The sequence below is a fragment of the Nansenia antarctica genome, assembly GCF_963989245.1.
Source record: "Nansenia antarctica genome assembly, chromosome: 4".
Lineage (NCBI taxonomy): Eukaryota > Metazoa > Chordata > Actinopteri > Argentiniformes > Microstomatidae > Nansenia > Nansenia antarctica.
In genome coordinates, this window is record NC_137689.1 from 58,733,966 (window position 1) to 58,758,849 (window position 24,884).

General features: G+C 44.8%; 1 protein-coding gene across 1 annotated transcript; it reads right to left on the bottom strand.

Annotated features, from left to right (window-relative positions):
- Positions 1-11,621: 11,621 nt before the first annotated feature.
- Positions 11,622-18,263, bottom strand: cnnm3 (cyclin and CBS domain divalent metal cation transport mediator 3). Its single transcript, XM_080528232.1, has 11 exons — positions 17,526-18,263; positions 17,020-17,354; positions 16,507-16,683; positions 16,103-16,260; positions 15,801-15,944; positions 15,400-15,558; positions 14,690-14,859; positions 14,305-14,401; positions 13,920-14,050; positions 12,979-13,105; positions 11,622-12,010 (listed from the first exon to the last, which is right to left on the bottom strand). The coding sequence occupies exons 1-11, from the start codon at positions 18,249-18,251 to the stop codon at positions 11,958-11,960; spliced, it is 2,277 nt and encodes a 758-aa protein (XP_080384358.1). The 5' UTR covers positions 18,252-18,263; the 3' UTR covers positions 11,622-11,957.
- Between the last annotated feature and the right edge of the window lie 6,621 nt (positions 18,264-24,884).

The window sequence follows — 24,884 nt, forward strand, 5'->3', positions numbered from 1 at the left end:
TTTTTTTAAACGTAGCCAGAGTTGGGGTAGATCTAAGATCTTCCGGAAGTTTATTCCAGCTATGTGTAGCATAATAACTGAATGCATCTTCACCATGTTTTGTTTTGATCCTAGGAACTGTTAGCAGACCGGTCCCCAATAACCTAAGGTTTCTAGAGGGTTCATAGTGTGGAAGCAAGTCAGAGATTAATTTTGGCCCTAATTGATTTGTAAACAAGTAACAGTATTTTGAAGTCAATTCTGTGACACACTGGTAGCCAATGTAGAGACCTCAGAACTGTTGTAATACATTTAGGTCCAGAAATATTTGGACAGTGACATCATTTTTATAATTTTGTCTCTGTGCACCACAATGGATTTGAAATTAAACAATCGAGATGCAATTGAAGTGCAGGCTTTAATTTAAGGGGTTGAACAAAAATATTGTATGAAACGTTTATGAATTGCAACCATTTTTATACACAGTCCCCTATTTTCAGGGGCTCAAATGTAATTGACAAACTAACATAATCGTAAATAAAATGCTAGTTTTTAATACTTTGGAATCCATGGACATCACCAAATGCTGGGATTCCGCCTTTGTGATGCTTTGCCAGGCCTTTACTGCAGCAGTCTTCAGTTGTTATTTGTTTTCTGCCTTTAGTTTTGTCTTCAGAAAGTGCTGATCGGGTTGAGATCAGGTGATTGCCTCGGCCATTGCAGAATATTCCACTTCTTTGCCTTAAAAAACTCCTGGGTTGCTTACGCAGTATGTCTTGAGTCATTGTCCATCTGTAAGTGAAGCTCCATCCGTTGCTGAATTTGACTGAATCTGAGCAGACAGTAAACACGTCACAATTCATCTGTCTGCTCCTGGCTTCTGTCACATCATCAATAAACACTAGTGACCCAGTGCCATTGGAAGCCATGCATGCCCATGCTATCACACTGTCTCCACCGTGTTTTACAGATGATGTGCATGGTATGCTTCGGATCATGAGTTTTTCCAAGCCTTCACCACTTTTTTCTTCCCATCATTCTGGTACAGGTTGATGTTAGTTTCATCTGTGCAAAGAATGCTGTTCCAGAACTGGGCTGGCTTTTTTTAGGTGTTTTTAGGCAAAGTCTAATCTGGCCTTTCTATTCTTGAGGCTTATGAATGGCTTGCACCTTGTGGTGAACCCTCTGTATTTGTTTGCATGAAGTCTTCTCTTTATGGTAGAATTGGATAATCATATGCCATGGAGACTCCTGGAGACTGTTCTTGACTTGGCTGGATGTTGTGATTGACGTTGTGATTTTTCATTACCATGATCCTGCGATCATCCACCACTGTTGTCTTCCATGGACGTCCTTTTTGTGGTTCACCAGTGCATTCTTTTTTTCCGCAGAATGTACCGAACTGTTGATTTGGCCACTCCTAATGTTTGCTATCTCTCTGATGGATTTGTTTTGTCTTTGCAGCCTAAGGATGGCCTGTTTCACTTGCATTGAGAGCTCTATTGACTGCATATTGTGCGTATACACAACAGCTTCCAAATGCAAATGCCACATGTGGAATGAACGTATTGTCTTAAACCATTTCTGCTTTTTGAAGTATGCTTTGGGTCATTGTCCTGCTGGATGACCCATGACCTCTGATAGGGACCCATCTTTCTGACACTGATTATTTTGTAGTCTTCAGATTTCAGGAGCAACAAAGCAACCTGAAAACATCTGTGAACCTCCACCATGTTTGACTGTAGGGACGTAGTTTTCTTTGAAGGCCTCATTTGATTTTCTGTAAACACTACAATGATGTGCTTTATGAAAACAGGTACGTTTTGGCAATCTCCAGTCTGGCTTTTTTATGTCTCTATATCAGCAGTGGAGTACTCCTGTGTCTCCTACCACCGCAAAGTCACTTGATGAGAAAGCTATGCATAATTGAGTGTTGACAGCATAGTTATGGTAAGCGATTATATATATATTTTTTTTGTGTTGCATAACGGTTGAATAAGAGATATCATGCTAGTTCGCTCAGATGTGTAGTTGCCAATGGAAACAAAGTTTTGAAATAGTCTTGCAGATAGGACCTGAACCAAGAGAGACCAACCCAGTTTTCCAGTCTGTGTAGTAATAAATGGCCAACAGTGTCAAAGGCAGTTCTAAGGTCTAATAACACATTTTGCCGGAATCAGTGTTCATGCAAATGTAATTTAGAACCTTAATAAGAGCAGTTTCGGGGCGCTTAGGTGGCGTAGTGGGTTAAGCGTCGACCATGTAACCGCAGGGTCCCCGGTTCGATTCCAGCCGGGGACATATCCTGCATGTCATCCCTCCTCTCTCTCTCACCCATCCTTCCTGTCTAAAATCTTCACTATATCTGTCAATAAAATGAAAAATATGAGTGGGACTGCCCCACTCAGAAAAAATAAAAAAATAAATAAGAGCAGTTTTGGTGCTGTGATGGGGTCAAAAACCTAATATGAATTTGTCTAAGAGATCATTTGAAGTTAAAAAGTTGTTAAGTTGTTGGTAGACAACTTTTTAAAATTATTTTACTTATAACAGTGGCAAATACATTGTGTGCATTATTAAGGTTTTTGTTGATGTCAGAAAAGAAAGATTGTCTAGCACTTTTCAATTCCAGGTTGTAGAAATGAAGTCTCTCTTTATGAATGTCATAATGAATATGGAGCTTAGGTTTCGGCCATTTACGCTTGGCTTTAGTTTACAGCACTCTTTTTTCTGGATTTTTACAGGTGCAGCATTTGTCCATGGTGCTTTTTGCCTGCCAGAAGTTGATTTCACTCTAACAAGTGCAATGATATCAATAACATTCATAATTCTAGAATTTAAATGATCTAGGAAATCATTAAAAGAGGCTGAGGTAAAAGTTGGTAACAGGGAAATCAAATTCTCATTGATACACTATATTTGGGCTAGGCCTCTTAGTTCCAGTGAAGGGAAATGTTAATGCTACAGCATACAATACGATTCTAGAGAATTGTATGCTTCCAACTTTGTGGCAACAGTTTCAGTTTCAGCATGACAATGCCCCCATACACAAAGTGAGGTCCATAATAACATGGTTTGCAGAGTTTGGTCTGGGAGAACTTGACTGATCTGCACACAGAACTCTGACCTCAACCCCATCGAACACCTTTGGGATGAATTGGAATGCCGACTGCGAGCCAGTCCTTCTCACCCAACTTCAGTGCCCGACCTCATTAATGCTCTTGTGGCTGAATGGGAGCATCTTCCCAGAAGAGTGGAAGCTGTTATAGCAGCAAAGGTGGAACCAAATCCATATTAATGCCCATGATTTTGGTTCAACAAGCACATATGGGTGTGATGTTCGAGTGTCCCAATACTTTTGTCCATATAGTGTATTTGTTTCTTAACAATTTCCAATCTAATAAGAATGCCAGTAGTGATAGACGTTCCAAGGAAAATACAGAGATGATCAGTCAGAGCAACATCAATAGCATTAACAAATGATGACTTAAAACCCCTTGTGATAAATACATTTCAAAAAAGGTATGGCCCCGGTTGTGGATGGACCCAGAGACATGTTGAGACAGGTAGAAGTGGAAAGTTATAATCTAGGTTTTTACCACAGTTCAATTATTACTCAGTAACCAGGCTGAGGTTTCAGTGGAGAGGTGTCAGCAACACCACTCATGTGAAGCTTCCCGTTATAGGCTACGTCTTTTCAGATGCTCTGGTGTGGTTTGGGTAGCACATGTGGTCAGCATGAAGTAGGTCATCAGATTCCACTCTACTTTCATATTTAACCATTTGAGGAGGGTACAGATGAAGAAGACTAGAGCCATCCATTTAGAATATTTCTTTGTAGGACATTACATTCCATCTCCTTCATCTGCATTGATCTATAAACACATAACTGATTATGTTATAAGTTAATGTATGCAATATATGGCAGCAGTAGACTCTCGCCTATCCCACCAGCACTGGAGGACTTTCTCTTCTCTTCATGTGTAATACAGGCATGTTTTTTTTGTTTTTTTTACCAAGAAACACAAGCACGAGTTGAAGCACATGGTTTTAAAAAGCAGAAGACATTTTGAGGAAATGTATACGATTTAAGAACTGAAAATGTTGCATCATCAACCATTTTACACCACGTAACATTCGTTACGTTCTTTCCACCCCCCACCCCCAGAGCACACACTCATGTGTGGGGAAGTTACCTCTGTAAATCCCAGAAGGGAAGTTAACAACCGCACATACCCCCAACCTTACACTATCATGAACAAATTATCTCCAACTTTCACCACTGTAATGTGCTGTTTGCCTGGTAGTGCTTTGAGACAAGACATACAATCCATAATCAGTAACATACACTCACTTATTGTATATAGATCAGTGTGTGCACATTTACATTTATATTTTTGGCATTTAGCAGACACCTTATTCCAAAGCAACTTACAATCAATACATTTGACTAAGAAAGTGAATCATCAATCCACCAGTCCTAGCAGGAAAAGTAATCAAGTTCTATTTTTTTATATATATTTTTTATTGGCGAACAAAGGCATACAAGTCAGGGACAAGAATATACAAATGCAAAGTATACAAATGACTTAATAAAAACCAAATGACTGTTTTTTTTTTCTTTGTCCCCCATTTGGTGTTCGAACAGAGAACTAGAACACCTTTCTTTTCTTTTTTTTACTCCCTAAACACCCACCCAGCCCAAACTCTCAAGTGAGAGACAAAACAAGACAACAATTTAAAATAAACAAATAATAAATTAGAAAAAAACAAGCAGCAAAAACTAAATGTGTAAATTAAGTAAAATAAATATTGTAATAAATAAAGTAAAAAAACACATAGTAAATGAAATTAAATTAAACAGGGAGAAAAGTACAAAAGAACAGATACACTGGGTGCTCACCTCAAACAATAAACAAATTAATCAATTGGGATCCAGAGAGGAAAGAGTATTTATATAAGAAATGATAGGTTGCCATCTTTTATAGAAATTCGCTATCGAGCCTCTTAATGAATATTTCACCTTTTCTAGTGACAAAAATGAGATCAAGTCGTTTAGCCAGGTCGTAGTAGAAGGTGGAGTTGGACTTTTCCACTGCAACATAATACGTCTACGGGCTATGAGTGAGGAAAAGGCAACAACATTAGATTTTTTTTGGGTGAGACTGGCTGGTATACGGGGTACTCCAAAGATGGCTATCAAAGGGCAGGGTTCTACTGTAACCTTGAGGGCATCGCTTAGTGTCTTAGAGAAACCAGACCAGAAATCTGCTAATTTTGGACAAGAAAAAAACATATGAGTGTGATCGGCCGGTGACGAGCCACACCTATCACAGGTATCACCTGTACCCGGAAACATCTTACTGAGCCTGGCTTTTGTAAAATGGATCTTATGTAGGACCTTAAATTGAATCAAGCTTAGACAGGCACACAAAGTTGTTGAGTTGACCCTGATTAGGGCCTCCTCCCACCAATCGTCCGTTATCTCGAGTCCAAGTTCCTCTTCCCATTTACCCCTAACCCTCGCAAGAGAGGCCACACGTGACGATGATATAATGTCATATACAAAACTGAGATCATACCACGTGCCACAGGGAGAGAGAAGAGAGCACCTCAGAGACAAGGGAGCCCACTGGAAGTTGAGGGAAGGATGTGAAATGGGTGCGAGCATAATTACAGGCCTGAAAATATCGGAACAGATGAGAGTGGGGCAAATTATATATATATATTTTTTTAAAATTTGTTTTTCAGATTTTTATCCCTTTTTCACCCAATTTGGTATCCAATTGAACCCAACCTAGCATCCAATTATCCCCTGCCTATTGCGTAGGATCCGCCGCACGACCCCGTGGCCGGCAGCCCCAGAGGAGATCGCCAGGCAGACTAGCTGACTGGCTCCTCGAGCCCAGCACCGTTATTCCGGCACCCCGGGGGCGCTGTTGCGCGACGGATCCTTGTCCGGAAATAGTCCTATACCACCCTCTGGAGCGGCCGCTCAATATGCCGCTCCCTGTGTGCCTCGGCCATATCCGGATCTGGCGAGACCGGGATTCGATCCCAGTCCCCGGTGGGCAGCTTGCACTAGTGGCTAGTGCTTAGACCGCTACGCCACCGCGGGGCACGGGGCAAATTATATTTAACACGGAGATCAGTGAAGGTGGCAAATGAGCCCTCTAAATATAAATCGTTGAAACAAACCAGGCCTCTCTCCTTCCACAAATTGAAAGCGGTATCTAACCTAGAGGGCAGAAACAAGTGGTTATTACTAATGGGGCTGCATGGGGTCGGGGCAGAATGTTTGAAATGTTGCCTGAATTGTTTCCAAATTTTCAAGGAAGAGTGTAGAATTGGGTTACTAATGTATTTGGGACAACAGGAATGCAGAGGGGCACAAACCAACGCTGCCAGGGAGGATGGGCGGGAAGAACTGGCTTCCATTATGCACCAATCAAGGTTGGGCGAGTTACACCACGCATGAATTTTCTGAAGATTAGCCGCCCAATAATAAAACAAAAGGTTTGGCAACGCAACTCCTCCTTCCCGTTTACTTTTCTGCAGTATTTCTCTACGTGCTCTCGGGTTCTTACCAGCCCAAATAAACTTAGAGATTATCCTGTCCAAGTTTTAAAAAAAAAGATTTTGGAAGGAATACAGGAAGACACTGGAAAAGAAACAAAAATCTGTGCAGAATGTTCATTTTGATAGAATTGATTCTACCCATCAGGGAAAGAGGAAGAGAGTTCCAGCGCCCCAAATCAGATTTAATTTCCATAACCAACTTTGCGAAATAATTTTTATGGAGAGATGCGAGGGAATGAGCAATGTTGATGCCTAAGTAGCGGAAACTGGTGTGGGCCAGTCGGAAGGGAAGGGTACCTATTGGAATTAGCTTAGCTGCCTTGTTAATGGGGAAACACTCACTTTTGCTGATATTTAATTTGTAGCCCAAAAATGACCCAAAGGTTGTCAAGATTTGTAAAATGTTGTCAATACAATTCCTCGGGTTTGTGATATAGAGCAAGAGGTCATCGGCGTAAAGAGACACACAATGCTCTATACCCGCTCTGTAAATGCCAGTGAAGTGTGGGGAGGATTTGAGAGCAATGGAGAGCGGTTCCAACGCAAGGGCAAAAATCAGGGGCGAGATTGGGCAACCTTGACGGGTGCCTCTCGATAGGGGGAAGTAGACAGACCTTTGAGAGTTAGTTGTCACACAGGCAGTAGGGGCAGAGTATAAAAGTTGTAGCCAGGAAATAAATTTAGACCCAAAACCAAATTTCCCCAATGCCGAAAACAAATATGCCCACTCAACCCGGTCGAAGGCCTTCTCCGCGTCTAGCGATAAAACCATTTCAGCAACTTGAGAGGATCCAGGAGAAAGCACAATATTTAAAAGTCTCCTAATGTTAGACGACAAGTCTAAGAATCTAAGAACAAGTCTAGAATCTAGAATCAAGTTCAGGCCAGCGGCCATTCGCAGTCGTCGCGATAGTAGAATTTTAAATTAAAAATAAATCAATAATGTTTAGTAGACACTGGAGAAACAGTACATGGGGTAGTAGAAATCTTAGGAGAAACAATATAGGGGGGGGGGGGGGGGGGGACAGTATAGGCGGGGGAAGCAGTTGTATCTGGAGACACAGCACACAGCAGGGGGGTAGTAAATGTCTCAGGAGGAGCAGTTAAGGTGTAGCCTGAAGAGATGGGTCTTCAGTTTCCGATGGAAGATGGGGAGTGACTCTGCAGTTCTGACAACAGTGGGAAGCTCATTTCACCAGCAGGGAGCCAGGGTAGTGGCCGAGGGTAGTGATCGGGCAGCATGGCTGCCGCGTTGGTGTAGAGGTGGACGGCAGGAGCTGTCCGTTTTGCTGCCCGGTAGGCAAGCACCAGGGTCTTGAATCTAATGCGAGCTGCTATCGGGAGCCAGTGAAGAGTGCGAAGGAGAGGGCTAATGTGACAGAATTTGGGGAGGTTGAACACCAGACAGGCAGCATTCTGGATGAGCTGCAGAGGTCTGATGGCGGAGCGGGGAGCCCGGCCAGGAGTGCGTTGCAGTAGTCAAGGCGGGAGATGACCAATGACTGGGTCAAGAGTTGTGTGTACTTCATTAGCTCAGACAAGAGAGTTTAGACCCTCTAGTGGTACAGCTCTGGTATGAGATGTCAATCATACCAAAGTCCTCTCCGATCCTTGCACACTGCCACAGATGAGAAGGGTCCAGCTGCAGCATGAACGTGTAGTAGTTTGTAGGAAGTTGTACTACCATATATGGTTTGTATCGTCACAGAAGAGACCGCACCCAGTACACAACGGTAGCTGAGGAGAATAGCCCTAACCTTAACCTTAACACCCTGATCCTAACACAGACCCAGGAAATCATCGTAGACTTCAGGAGGAAAAAGTCCGAGATCCAGCCCCTGCTCATCGACGGAGAGAGCGTGGAGAGAGTCTCAACCCTCCGATTCCTGGGACATCACATGTGGGATGACCTGACCTGGAAGGACAACACAAAAGGCACCATCAAGAGGGCACAACAGCGGCTATACACCCTGAGACGCCTCAGGAAGGAACACAGCAAGCAGGAGATACTGGTGACCTTCCCCTTCCCCTTCCCCTCTCTGGAAGAGCTGTACAACACACGCTGTCTCAGGAAGGCCTCCAAGATCTCCAGGGACCCGACCCACCCTGGGCACGTACACTTTACCAGGCTGCCCTCGAAAAGGCGATTCAGGACCCTGGCCGCTAAGACAAACAGACTGAAGAACAGCTTCTACCACAGGGCCGTCCAGGCCCTGAACACAGCAAAGACCTAAGTTCTGGGCCCTGGACAGTCTGGACGGATTGTATGGCAGCTGCTGGACTGAAAAAATCAGGTGTAGTGCTGAGGCACAAACATGTACATTTCAAGCCTGCAAACTGTGACACTTTAAATAACGTGAAACAATACTATTGTGCAATATGACAACCCTAGTCGTCTATCTGTACAGTATAGTACAGTGGATTGTGTACATAGCCTTTATTTATGTAAACCAGCTCCTTCCCTTCTTGTGATTTTTTTAAAAGTTATTTTTTTTCCCCTTTCCTAACACCAGGGGAGCCACCCCTCCTAAATTTCGTTGTTTGGTACCTGTACTGTAGCAATGACAATAAAGTCCATTCATTCATTCATTCAGTTGTACATGTGTCATGTACTGGGTGTACTCTCTTCTGTGATGATGGACCAGCCCACAAACCATATATGGTGGTACAGCTTCCTACAAACTACTACACATTCATGCTGCGGCTGCAGCTGGATATACTTGCCCCAGACTGCCATTCTAAAAATTAGCTTACTAACTGCTCAACTGAATGATGATCAAATGACACTTGTTTATTGGTCAGTTTTCGAATGGAAAAGAGAAGAAAATAAGACCATTTGCACCGCCACACAGTGTGAAGGGGTAGTGCAGATTTCTTCTGCTGGAACAAACCACAAAGAGAGCACAGCTTTACAGGATTGAGTTTATTTCCTAGGAAACTGTTGAATTATTTAAAGTGTTCAATACATTGGTTTAAATGCACCCACAACTGTCCGCATTCCATAAATGAAGAGACATTCAGTACAAAACAAAATCTAAAAAGAAGAGCTGGTAAAACTTAATTTTCATTTTTGAACTGTACTGCTAACATTATTCTAGCTGTGTACCTGAAAACTGAGATTAAAACTACAAGCTTAATCTACATCCTTGATTTATATTCTCTCTATATAAGTATTTATATATTAATATACAGTTCTCTACACCATCAAAAACCCAACATTTCTTCCGATCAGAACAAGTAGCACAAGGATTACTTTTTTTACATTATACATTCAGTCTCTTGATACAATATAAATTGACTTAATACAACAGAACCAACAGTACAATATAGTTAAACAGCTGAAAAATATTTACTCTGAATCACACAGTTAATAATTTCTCTTGAAGAATATGTCTCCAATTAGCATGTCCCTAATTCACAACGTTAGATAAACTAAACAAAAACATCAGCCAGGAGGAATTAGAAGAACAGAGGCAAAAACATGGCGTTTACCAGACCAAACTCTATCAGCCCCACTGTGAAGCAAGGTGGAGAATCTCTGGGCCCAACCAGCCCAAACAACCCCTGTGTAAACCCTTCCCCTAGCCGCTAACCTTTTGGGGTTTGTAGATCTGAATGAATAGTGTAAGTGTAAGCAATTTGGCAAAAGATCCTCAAACCTGATTGGAAGGCTAGGTGGAGTCTTCACTATTTAGCTTCCATTAATCTGGTTCTTTTATATGTGAAACATCAAAGGGCCAGGGGCCAGGAGAGGCTTTTTTCAAGACCGGGGCATACTCTAAAATTCCAGTCTCTAAATGACAGTTGGTGACGGATGTTTTCCCTGCATAAACAGTTAGTTCAACTGTTACATGGGTAATGGAGTTTCCTGAAGGAGTCTGTTAAGACTGAATACTGACTGACATGAACAAAGTCATACAGACTCGGCAGTCGTACACACACACGCACACACACACACACACACACACACACTCTGGAATGTTAATGCAACTCAACCTATTGGCACAGCAATGATGAGATAATTAACAAGGTGCTTTATAATTAACAAGGTGCACGCACTCACACACATACGCACACACACACCTTCATGAATCTCATTGGCCAAACAAAACGGAATGCATGCGGAATACAGGCTGGGTCAAAGTTGGCACTCCCTGTCAGAGGGTAGAGGGCAGACCTATACTGAACATGGCATGAAGACCCGGGGCACTCTACCATTCCATGATTGCATCTCCCTCGCTCAGACAAAACACATGGAACACATCAACTGTCCAAAATTATCCCTAGACAGTAACACAAGGCACTTCAAGTAGATCTGAAAGGCTTGGATAGGCGTTGGAAATGTTGGTAGAAGCACTGCATTTCCCCCTGACAGGCTAGGTGGAATTTACACCTATCCATTCCTATCATCACTACACAAGTACTGAGGATGTAGGTGCTAGAGGTTAGTTGGGAATTAGTCCCAACTCTCTCTGCAAGCTTTATGGCTGACTGTGTAAAGGAATGGACCCAGGATCATGTCCAGCCAGAACGCTGTCTGTTTTAGCCAACTTCCCTTGTTGTTGTTGTTGTCATGATTGTTTAAAGCAGACACAGCTCTCACGCCACTTTACAAGTCGCACCACTTAGTCCATACAGACTACGCACCAAGGACCAACAAGCACTGAATGGTAAAAACCCCGGAAGAAAACGCATGATTAGGCTAAACATAGTTGGCTGTACTGTACATCCAAATATGTATAATACAACTGATATGTGGCAGTGTACACATAGAGAATCATTGGACGTACCATTAAAGCAATCGCAAAAAAAAAGCCAACAACAGTGCACGCATCTGCAAATCAGCTTTTGACCACAATCTGTGTAACGCATCACCCATAGCCTAATGGACGGAATTTGAACACACACATTAGGAGTTGAGGTGAGTCACTTTGGCACCCAGACAAAGCTAATGCAGAGGAACAGGCAACGATTAGGTAGGTAGGTAGGCACTAGGCACACACACACACACACGTGCACACACACACGCGTGCCCACACCCCCCCCCCCCCACACACACACACACCCACATCCCCACACACACACACACACACACACACACACACACGTTGAAAGGATATACATCTGAAAATAATGCCAATGTTGATTCATTGCAAAACACAAAAGGAACAACTGGTGGAGCTGTGGATAAAGCAGATGTGCGCACACACACACACACACACACACACACACACACACACACACACGCACACACGCACACACCAGCCTGGCTCAATCGCTACAGTCCAGAGATAAGTGGAGTGAGGTCGATACAAAATAAAGGTCTATTCCAAATAAAGCCTCCTGTGGCTTGATTGGTTGGAGTAACATGTGGCTCTGACGGAGGGCAGAGATCTGCACTACCCATGAGCCTCGTCTTCAGTGGAACTCTCCTCCTGGGCCTTACTGCCACCTGTAGAACCAAGCCAATGAGAGGAGAGGTGGGGTGAGTGGGGGGGGGGGTGGATGACACCACAATGACATTACAATGCAAACCATTACGGGTCAAAATTGGCACCCACTATGAAGTGCTCTGTTGCAATACAAAAGGAGGGAATCAACATAAGACAGTTCCGTTGTCATCAAAAGACAGTCCAACATGCGGTCTCAAGCAGTCCTGTGGGTGTGTACGGTGATAGATGAGAGACGAGAGTATCTATCTGGAGAACGAGGGCTCACAGCTCTCCATACATACCAGAGAGGAGGGCTGAGAGAGGCAGAGAGGACAGGACACAAAAGTGCAATGACACACAGACAAGAGCTACTGGTGCTGTAGCTCTTTTTCCAAGCACGCAAACTGCCGTCTTTCCAAGCATCACACGGCCACACTCCCATTCAACATGTCCTGACTATCGTGTGTGTGTGTGTGCGCGTGTACATGTGTGTGTGTGTCATGCTACTGAGGGACTAGACTGTGTTGTGTTTACCTCATGCACACAGAACACTAACAGTAGTTCTCAATGGTGTCAAAGAATGAGAAGTTTACAGCGAACTCTGGAGTGGCCAGAGGAATGAGAGAGGAGAAGAGCGGACAGGGAGGAAAGAGAAAAAGAAAAGAAAAAAGAGAGAGAGAGAAAACACTTAGGTCAGCTTCAGGATCTGAGATAAGCAACAGTAATATTTCTTAAACCAGCTCTCTCTGATAACTTAGTTTAGTCAAATTATAAATGCAAAATATTCAGATATAATAATAATAATAATAATAATAATAATAGAGAAGATAGAGAATCATCAGATATCAAACTGCATGTTGTGAAAGTCTGCTTCTGGTTGAGTATTCAAACCAGAGACATAGAAATGGAGGAAAGGCTATGGAGTCATTGAAAAGGGGGTCTGGGAGCGGTAAGAGGGGCACTAGGGTGTCTGGGCGGAGAGCAGTACCTTGTGTGGCGTTTCTCTCGTTGAGCAGCTTAGTCTGGCTGTTGGGCAAGATCTTAATCTCGGGGGCGTCTGGACTCTGGGCAGCACGCGACGCCATCAGGGCATTCAGATACTGCAGGCGTGTCACCTGGGAGAGAGACACAAACACTGTCAGTCAAACACACTGACTGAGCTGCATGGACTAGAGCAGTGTTTCTCAACCCTCTCCTCTGGGTGCCCCAGCCACGCCACATATTTGATCTGTTCCACCACCAGCACACCTGATTCGGACCCGACCCACCCTGGGCACGTACACTTTGTCAGGCTGCCCTCGAACAGGAGGTACAGGACCCCGGCCGCTAAGACAAACGGACTGAAGAACTGCTTCTACCACAGGGCCGTCAAGGCCCTGAACACAGAAAAGGCCTAAGTTCTGGGCCCAGGACAGTCCGGACGGATTGTATGGCAGCTAGTGCTGAGGCACAAACATGTACATTTTCAAGCCTGCAAACTGTGACACTTTAAAATAACGTGAAAAAATACTTTTGTGCAATATGACAACCCTAGTTGACTATCTGTGCAGTATAGTACAGTGGATTGTGTACATAGCCTTTATTGATGTAAACCAGCTCCTTACCTTCTTGTGATTTTATGCTTTTATGCTTTTTTTAAAATGTGTTTTTTTTTTCCCTTTCCTAACACCAGGGGAGCCACCCCTCCTACATTTCGTTGTTTGGTACCTGCACTGTAGCAATGACAAATAAAGTCCATTCCATTCCATTCCATTCCATTCAACTAATCAAGTACAAACCATAATTGCTTTGTACTTGATTAGTTGAATCAGGTGAGCTGGTGGTGGAACAGATCAAATATGTGGTGCGGCTGGGGCGCCCCGAGGAGAGGGTTGAGAAACACTGGACTAGAGGGCAGTGGGGACAGTGTGCACACGCAAAACCACGCACCCTTATGAGCTGCAGGTCAGTGAGAGCGCGGACGGTGTAGTCAGGACAGTAGCTGGACGGGCTCGTAGCATCTCCCAACTCAAATGGATCTCTGGAAGAGCCACGCTGGGTGGACACTGGAGACTGGTGCCCTGGAACCACACACACACACGCACACACTTTGTGGTATCCTGCTAATTTCTTGTTATGACGATAGTATACTGATTTTACAAGGTAACCAGGCCCACAACACTGGTGGCATTTTATGCTACTCTGAAATTCGGCAAACCTCATTCAGACACAGCATGCAAATCTAGTGTCATAATTGGTATCTCAGTCTTCTGATATAATTTGCATCAATCATAAAGCAAACGTAATTCACCCTCTCTGCAGATCCCTGCCTTACCTGAGGATGGCGCTGTGAGAGCAGCCACGCCGTAGTACGTAAACGCTCCATTCTCAAACTTCAGCCCCTCTTTACCGATCTCCACCTCCACACGGCCCTTCACACAGACACAGACACACATCTAGCCTTAGTCTCCCAGAACTGAATTAGGTGACAACAGTTATGCAAATACCATTTTCTCATAGGTAAATGTCCTGGACTTGACCAATCATTGATCGTGAGGTCATGTACCTTCTATATCCTTCGATAGGCCGGTTAGTAAGAAGAGCTACACAGATGGAGCTCAGCAGCATTTCTCCATTCAAACACACACACACACACACACACCCACACACACACACACAGACACAGACACAGACACACACACAGACACAGACACACACACCTGCAGCAGCAGTATGAAGTAGTCGACTGGATGGTTGCGCGTGTAGAGGTAGTGGTCGGGGCTCTGGCGGTTCGTGGGGTCAAAGTGCACTTCCTGGTTGACGCTGGGGTGACGGAGCAGGTGGAAGAGGACCTTCTCAGACACGCGCCCAGGGCTGAAGTGCTCCACCTCTACAGGGGCCATGGGTCAAAGGAGAGAGAGGGAGTTACTGTCTGTACGAGATGAAGAGGGATTACACAGCGCTGTCATACATGTCCTAATTCTACAGGAACCTGCACAGGGAGTGAACCTGCACAGGGAGTGAACCTGCACAGGGAGTGAACCTGCACTGGAAAAGCAGCCTGAACAGGACAGAGAGGGGTCACTACTCAAACAAAGCAAGGCCAATGAATATACCCCATCCATAGACAATTTAACTACACAGTGATGGACCCTATTGAATACTAAATTATACACTGCCCGTTTTCCCCTGGTTCCATTCAGTTCTGTTAAAAGCTGTGTAATCATTAGTAGTGGTGTTAAACTGTGACTGTCCTGTTAAACCACACACTGAAAACATGGTCCAATTATCAGGCATGTATGAGTTGAGGCTGGAAAGACTCGGTTGATCGGTCTTTCACTCGGTCACTCACACACACACTCTCTCTCACACAGACACAGACACACAGACACACAGACACACAGACACACACGCACACGCACACACACACCTCGGGAGAGGAAGCGGTGTGTGGCCAGAAGGAGCTGTGGTGAGGTGCGGATCTTGGGTTCCCCCTCAGGGAGTTTGAACAGAGAGAACTCTTCATGGACGCTACGAGGCTCCAGTGGGATCTCCAGAGGGGCCATCGGACGTTTCACCTTCACATCCACTACAGGGGTCAGGGCAAGACACAGGAAAGGTGGGAGGGAGGGAGGGAGGGAGAAGAAGAAAAGTCATGTTTAATGATCACCATTTTCTTACAAAAAACAAACTGTCCTCTCGCTGAATTCCATCAACTTCTTGAGGCTAACTAAAACCCTCTACCACTTACAAATATGCTGTCTCAAACAGACACAGACACACAGACAGACACAGACACAGACACACACACACACACACACACACACTTACTATAGCCATCAGACTCATCCAGGATCTCTGACTTGATGATCTCCTCGATGACATCCTCTAAGGTGACCAATCCCAGCACCTCATAAAAAGGGTCTCCTTCCCCCTCATTGTTCACCTTCTGAACAATCGCAATGTGGGAGTTACCTGAGACGGGAGAAAGATCAAGGGTCAAATCAAAGGCTGGGCTGAACTCTGACCTTTCACAAAATCCAAGGTAGGCGTATGGGCTGGTGGGTATGGGCTGGTATTTGGCAACAGCAGCTACATTCCAACAACTATCAGCTCTATACACGCACGCCTACCTTTCTTGAACTCCTCTAGCATAGCATCAAGTTTGGTGTCATTGAAGACAAAGTGTAGAGGGTGGTTGTAGAACTTGGTGATGGTAGTCATCGGGGTGCAATCATCTGGGTCCACTAGAGCCAGGTCTTTCACATACAGGATCTCCACGATGTTGGACCTGGGAAGAACCACACATTTGCATGTTTTTAGAGCACACACTCAGAGATATCACATTGACTCTAACAGGGGCTGCATTGTCTTCCGGTTTTTGGATTTCCCTGTTTGCCGTCACCGATTGGCTACTGAGAGAGTACACACACCTGGTTACCCAAGTGTCAACCAGACAAGTAACTAGAGGGGGGGGAACAAATTAAACCAGCACACCAGTTCGATACAATCCGCTATGAAGACGTGAATGGCCCACCTCTCCTCCTCGTAGACAGGTACGCGCGTGTATCCACTCTGCATGATCTCAGACATGGTGGAGAAGTCCAGTACAGACGTGCTGGGCAGCATGAAGCAGTCCTTCAGAGGAGTCAGAATGTCCTCCACAGTCTTAGTGCGCAGGGAGCCACGGCTGAACTCCTCCTTCACAAACTCACTGCAACAACAACAACAACAACGGTGATGACTGAAGTATTTTCATGTTAGCACACTTTCAGGTTACCATTTACAGGTGTAGATCTCAAAAGTGTTCTCCAGAGGGTAATAAACCCCATTGACCACCTAGGTGTAAAGTAGTACCCATAGATAATGGATAGATCCTAGTAGAACATCTAGAGTAGGTCTGCACTGGTCCAAACACTACCCAGTATGTTCCCCTTCAATTGATCAGATCATTAACATAATAAACACCTACATTCATATAGATCAGGGTGTTTTGTGTGCGTGCGTGTGTGTGTGTGTGTACATGTGTGTGTATGTGTGTGTCAGGCACCTGTAGGGGTCGTTGACATTGGTCCGGATCATCTCCATAGCCCTCTCCCTTACGCCACAGGTGCTAACATCACGCCGAAGTGCCAAGTCCAGGATCAGGCCCAGCGGGCACGACAGAGGGCAGGTGATCACCATACACACCTGGGCGAGCCAGGTGAGGCCTGGCGCCAGCTGGAACCCATAGCCAGAACACACTATGTGCGGTACCAGCTCAGCCAGGAGGAAGATGAGGAACCCGCTGGTGAAGACCGCAGGGGCCACAGAGCCCAGGGCCCGGTAGAAGAGCACACCTAGGACCGAGTGGCCCAGAGCACACAGGAACAAGAGGGAGCACACCTAGAGTAAAGACGAAGAAGCTTATTATAGGACATCATAAATCATCACACTCTGAGCCAAATTAGACTTCATTAATCTATCCATCTATGACACTCTCCCCAATAATTAACCACTTTAGAAATAGGATATTTGAGATACTCATTCTATTCCTGCTCTAATCAAAGAACCCACCAGAAAGTTGCCTCGTCTCCTGATGGGCTCCAGGCGCTTGGCGGCCCGTTTCTCCTCCTCGGAGCCGCAGCTGTGGAGGACGTACAGCTCCAGTGGATCCAGCCACAACAGACTTAGGTTCACAATCCTGAACACCCCGCAAACTAAGATTAATATCACGATCAACACCGCCAGGCCCCACGGAGGGATGTAGTCTCCCGGTAAACCGGCGTCGTTGTCGACACGTAGCCTGTCCGGTCCCACGGAGAGCCATGTCTCCCCCCTCAGGACGCACAGGTGGTGGTAACCGGTCGAGTCGTCCCCTCCTCCTCCTCCTCCTCCCCCGGATGCAGAGATGCTCACCCGGGCTCGCACCGTTATCAACCCGCTGTTATCCTCATCGGCCGTGAACTTCCCCAGAACCTGGAAGGCGGCGGCGTGGCGGCGTCTCTCCTGCCCGCAGGGGTCCACGGCGTCTCCCACGGCCCCAGCCTCCCCTCGGGCCGCTCCGGCGAACGCTACCCACGGCCAGCTCCCGTTCAGCAGCTCAGACCCGTACAAGCGCAGCTTGAAAGAGGCCCCCGGCGGCGCTGAGATGACCCGCTTCTTCATACACACCCGACCCTCGGGGTCTTCCAGCCGCAGCCCCAGAACCCACGGGGCTGGCTGGCCGCAGGCGCCGTCCCTGATCCCGCAGAGCAATAATGTCATCCACAAGAACCATAGGTCTGCCAAGCTGGCCACCATATTGGAATTAGGCAGCTGGCTCTGTCTGAATCATGTGACATTGCTGTCCGTGCTGCGGCTACCCGCCCCCACCGAGATGCTGTGAGCCAAACGGCACAGAGACGGAAACTGCTTCACTCACGTCGCCATTTTGGGGAAGAAAACGCATCGGCTTGCTTGAAACCGCTGCGCTCAAACTGAGCCACAATGGAGGCAGTTTCACCACCGGCAACTCCACATCCACCGCCCCTCTTAGCCGTTGACCAATGTGAGTTCGTGTCTGTTGGTGTTGCACGGAAAGGGGGGGAGCATACCACGCCCATCTTTGTTTGGTTTCTTGAAAACAAGGCAACTTTCAGCCAAATGTGAAGCCAGATGTGTCACATCGTATATTGTATAATATTGACTCATAATGTAATCTATTGGGAACTTCAATTATATATTCTGAATCAAATGATTGATGAAGTAATTTATGTATTTCTGACAAATGTACAGCTTTTCTTCTTCAAGGAGCATTTCACATAAAGCTGAGCCCTGTGAGAGCATAATAGGCCTGCTGTATATCCCTCGAAGACAAAACTTCATTTGGAATAAAATCAGTGCAAGTGTTAAAAATCTTTGGGCAGTCAATGTGGCTACTGATTGGATCCCTGTAAATAGAACCTAACACAGAAGTTATCATGTAACTCAAATGAAAACACAGTTTTAGTGCTTGGTGGAATAGCAGTATTAATCATCACCCATTCACACACTTCACTGCCAAATTCACTCTAGCTCAGTGGAGGCTGGTGGAGGTAGACATCAGAGGACAGGCTCATTGCAATGCATGGGATGGAATCAGGAATGGTATCAAATATGTGTTTCCTTTGCTCTAGCCCTATGGTAAAGGATGTCATTAAGCTTTTATCCAAAGCAACTTACTTTGCAGTGAGTGCATACATTTCAGTATACATGGTCCCAGCGGGAATGGAACTCACAACCTAAGCATTGTTAGTGCCATGCTCTACCAACTGAGCCACAGAGGACCACAAGAGCTAGATCCCCTCATTGATATGTAAAGACAACATGGTGATAGCATCAACATGCCGTCTGTAGAGCAGACTATCCATATCCTTTACAGCTCTCAAATCCTTTCAGAGTCTCTGGGTATCCCTGGGGTCAATTTGGACCAGCTCTGTATCTCTCTAATAGAACGATGAGATGCCATCTAGGTACACTGGAGTTATGCTGTGCATAAAAGGTGAGAAGGGAAAGAAAAAAGCAAGTGACACAGTAATAAAGTAGAGAAATATATCTCAGGTTTATTAACCCTATTGTCATCTTGTTTCAAACTCGGAATAGAGTCCTTATAAAACAGTATGTACACATTGCTTTAAGTTAAACAATCCGAGTGGACAAGTAGTTACGGTACATTTACACAATAACGTCCGCCCCTTTAAAAAAACACAAAATCAAAACCTAACACAACATGTGGTGTCATTTGGTTTGTCATTACCACTGAAATTATTGCTGATCAGTCATTCAACATGAAAGTCATTAAACTTAAGTTTTGGGACACAAGCACTCCAAAACCTTACTTTAGTAAATAAATAAATAATAAAACCTTTACAACTCTCTCTCCCTCTCTCTCCTATCCAACGACCACTGAGCACTCAATGTAACCTGTCTGAGACCAATGGAATAATAGAACTGATACTAATTCAATGCAAACTGTTTTCTTCCTCTTAAGACAAAAATGTGTTCTCTTCTCTATTCCATTAGGGGTCTGGCTTCAAAGTTAGCTGGGCACCCCTGGCTCTGTCAGTTTCACAGCCTGCCGTTAAACCATCCACTGGTGAATCATACACAGTGGAAATCCTGTCTTTGGCCTGAAAGCTCTGCTCCAGAAATCTTTAACCCTCCTCTAGGTGACCAGGTCTAATCATCATACTGATGTGGTGCTAAAAACAACACTACGGGAACCTGTTGTTAAGCTCGTCCCTCCTGCCAGGATCCCAGTTAAAATGTTCTCAACATTAAAAACAGCTTAGTACACTGGATAAGAAGTCAATACCAGAGGAATTTCAATAATTCTGAGCGGCAGGAGAGAAGGGGAGGGAGAGGAGAGCAGAGCAGAACAGGATGAAGGTAGGTAGAATTGGAGGCCAGGAAAGGAGAGGAACGCAGGAGTGTAGGGGAGGGGAGAAGGCCAGTAGATGGGGAGGAGGGGCCGGATGGCAGGGTGAAGCGAGGAGGACAGGATGGGAATGGGGAAAGAGGTGAGGCTCTAGGCAGCAGCAGGGCCTCTGAAGGGCCAGGAATGCCAGTCCACACAGGGGCCACCGGGGGGGACACAGGGCTTTGGCCAAAACAGACAACAGCTAAGCTAATGCAGTGCTGTGACTTTGGTCAACAGGTCCAATGACAATACATAGAATGCTATGAATGCTACTTTACTTCAGCTCAAAATCTGTAGCAAGACAGTACAACAGTAACGCTAGTTGAGGTGAAATGTTTTATTGCTATGCAATGTCATAGTAGTAAAACATCTATAGAGAGAACTAACTTCGTATTCTCACAGAGGCTACATTATACATGTGATCCATATTCACCCCTTCTCTCTTACTCTCCATCACACACATATCACACAAATGCTTCATGAACAGAGTATTTACAGTAACATTATACGAGCAGGAATCAGAATTAAACACAGTCTTCCTCTGTCAAAATGAACACAGACAGATGTGTTTCTCACACATGGAAGCCCATTTCACATAACAACACCTTGAGGTGCATGCCTAAAGCTAATAAATAGAATATCATTTTCAATAAATAAAACACTTCTAAGTTGAACAATGTTTTCACATGGCTACTCCCAATACACAGACTGGGAGTTTTAAAGCCAACCAGTGGCTAAACTGGAAACCAGTAAGACCAATTGCTGTGTGACCTCTATGAACCAGCAGGCAGGCCAAGGGTTTCTGTGTGTAATGTGTAAGGCTGTGCCGAGACCATAGAAATACTGTAGAATTAGTAGAATGGACATTCCCTACAAGCTGTGGACCGAGGGGTTTGTCTGTTCGACTAATTCTAATTCTATGGTGCTGACAGAGTGCTACTCTTCCCATCAAGGAAGTATTTACCCCCATGGAAGAAATCCTAGAGAAAATGCTTTGGAATATCTCTCTCTCTCTCTCTAATATTCACTTCTAAATGGTACTTTTCTCTGACTCACTGGCTTTAAGGTGTTTGTCTAATTGGTGGTAGCTTATACAAACAAGTTGTGCGGTGTGATTCTTCAGTTTGAATAAATCACTGATAGTATCAACAAAATAATGTCATTACAGTATCATTTCATATGTTGGAAGAAATAGGCTACATGCTAGCAGCATTAATGTTTGAGCTCCCTACAACCCATGGAGAATGAACAGATGAGAACCCACACGTTGGTCAACACTACGACCAGTCCTATAGTTCTGCATCAAGGTCACTGTGATACCCCATGTCTACTTCTAGCATGCCAGGAGTTTCTATATACACAATACAATTTCTTCACATTGTATCTGTGGGGTCCCCAGTTTGGAATGTCTTTAGTGAACACACGTTATGCAAATTGTGAAGAGACATTGTAGTGGAAGTGAAGCGCTCCTGTCACCTGCCTACTTCTTGCCATAATATGGGTCAAACTCAAAGTGTTCTCACTGATTATGATCTCACAGTTAAACTGAATTCCAAACTCTATTGTGACATCACACCATGAAAACTCGGGAGTTCGAAACTCCTTTGTGACATCTCCATCACTCCATGTGGAACCACAATGTCTCTGCAACTCAAGGCTAGCTTGTGGAAGAATGGTGATAGGAAAAGGATGTAGTATCTACTGAGCTCTATTCACAGTTATGGTGTGTGTGTGTGTGTGTGTGTGTGTGTGTGTGTGTGTGTGTGTGTGCGTGCGCTGGGTGAGTTGGTCACGGTGAAACAGTCTCTATTCAGTGTCACCTGAGGAGTGCAACTTGTCACAGTACACAGATGTTAGTGAACGTGTCCAAACAAAACCAAAAATAAAATCTATAGAATATAAAACATTACATACAAATAAATCTCAAATATATACAAAATAATCTTATGGAAAATAAATACATTACTCTTTCTATTTAAATAATCCATAATATATCATTCATAATACATACTTCACATCTGGTCAGGAGGTGATCAGGTAGCATACTGACAGCTGTCAGTCCCTCCCTCCAGTAACTTCACCCCAAACCAGGACACACACACACACACACACACACACACACACACACACACACACACACACTTGTGGTCCTTAACAACAAACCATTCGTTACATTTTTGGAACTCGCAATCTTTGGAAGAGAGAAAGAAAATCAATACACACAAAATAAACAAACCAACCAAAGATCCTAGAACTTCCTCACAATGCTTTTTACTTCAGGGGGGAGGGCATAGATCTTAGATGTTCTCTGTGGTTACCATGGAAACTGGACATGCAGGACAGGAGTGGGACCAACCGGTAGTGCTCAGAAGTTGTGTGTGTGAGAGGGAGGAGGGGTTTCACAGTATACACCTAGCTAAAATAAATAAATAAATAAATAAATAAGTAAATAAATAAATAAATGTTAAATATAGCTACAATTCTCTTTTGAAATGGCTAGAGAATTCTTTTTTAGTTTTGTTTTTGTTACTACAGGTCAGATGTCTCTACACCCACCGGCCCTGCATGAGGTACACCTTTTCAACTGCTCGTTAACGCAAATATCTAATCTGCCAATCACGTGGCAGCAACTCAACGCATTTAGGCATAGACATGGTCAAGACGATCTGCTGAAGTGGCTTGGTTGTTGGTGCGGGCTGGGTTTGAGTATTTCAGATAGTGCTGCTGATCTACTGGGATTTTCTTGCGCAACCATCTCTAGGGTTTACAGAGAATGGTCGGAAGAAGAGAAAATATCCAGTGAGCGGGAGCTCTCTGGGCGAAAAAGCCTGGTTGATGGCAGAGTTCCATGGCAGATTGTTCCCTCCCAAATGTCGTTGTATGGTACCTGTACTATATCAATGACAATAAAGACCATTCATTCATTCAGAGGTCAGAGGAGAATGGAGAACAGTAACTCATATAACCACTCATTACAACCAAGGCATGCAGAAGAGCATCTCTGAACGCACAACACGTTGAACCTTGAAGCAGATGGGCTACAGCAGCAGAAGGTGCTCCTCCTGTCAGTTAAGAACAGGAAACAGAGGCTACAATTTGCTACAACTGCAACAGCATCCTCTACGGTTTGCCTAATAACATCCTAAACAAATTCCAATACATCCAGAACTCTGCTGCCCGTCTACTCACCTCCACTCGCCGCCGTGACCACATCAACCCTGTCCTCCAAAACCTACACTGGCTCCCGGTCAAATACAGGATCCAATTCAAAATCCTACTCACCACTTACAAAGCCATCAACAATCTGGCCCCCTCCTATCTTGCCGACCTCGTTCCCCTCCACACCCCCTCCCGTTGCCTCAGGTTTGACGACCAAACCACCCTCAAGACCACCAGGACCAAGCTACGGACCTGGGGTGATGGGGCCTTTTCAGCCGCAGCCCCGTCTCTGGAACGCCTTCCCCAACCACATCAGACAGGCCAACACCCTCCCAACATTTAAACAGGCCCTCAAAACCCACCTCTTCAAGCTTGCCGTCACCAGTTAACCCTCTCCCCCTTCCCTTCCCATGTGTCCCCAGCGCTACCTTAATTCAGCCCCTATACTTTCTTTTATTTATTTTCTGTTTCTTTATTATTATTACTACTCTCGTCTTTGAGTGTCTAGAAAAGCGCTATATAAGTCTAATGTATTATTATTATTATTATTATTACAATTTGCATAGGCCCACCGAAATTGGACAATAGAAGATAGGAAAAATGTTGCCTGGGTCTTGATTTCCGCTGCGACATTCAGATGGTAGGGTCAGAATTTGGCGTAAACAACATTAACGCATGAATCCATCTGCCTTGTATCAACAATTCAGGCTGGTGGTGGTGGTGTAATGGTGTGGGAGATATTTTGTTTGGGCCCCTTAGTACCAATTGAGCATTGTTTAAACTCCACAACCTGAGTATTGTTGATGACCATGTCCATCCCTTTATGACAACAGTGTACCCATCTTCTAATGGTTACTTCCACAGGATAACGCACCATGTCACAAAGCTCACATCATCTCAAACTGGTTTCTTGAACATGACAATGAGTTCACTGTACTCAGACGGCCTCCACAGTCACCAGATCTCAATCCAATAGAGAACTTTTGGGATGTGGTGGAAGGGGAGATTCGCATCATGGATGTGCAGCCGACAAATTTGCAGCAACTGCGTGACGCTATAATGGCAATATGGACCAACATCTCTGAGGAATGTTTCCAGCACCATGAATCTATGCCACGAAGAATTAAGGCAGTTCTGAAGGCAAAAGGGGGTCCAACCCGGTACTAGCAAGGTGTACCTAATGAAGTAGCCGGTGAGTGTATATCGAACACCTGAGTGCATGGAATGAACACAGATGTCAAACATGCAGCATCTGTGGTGAAATAAGACGCCCACCTCCCACGGCCCTCCCCACAACAAAACTGATCCCAGGCTGTTCCTGCAGCCAACTTAACATA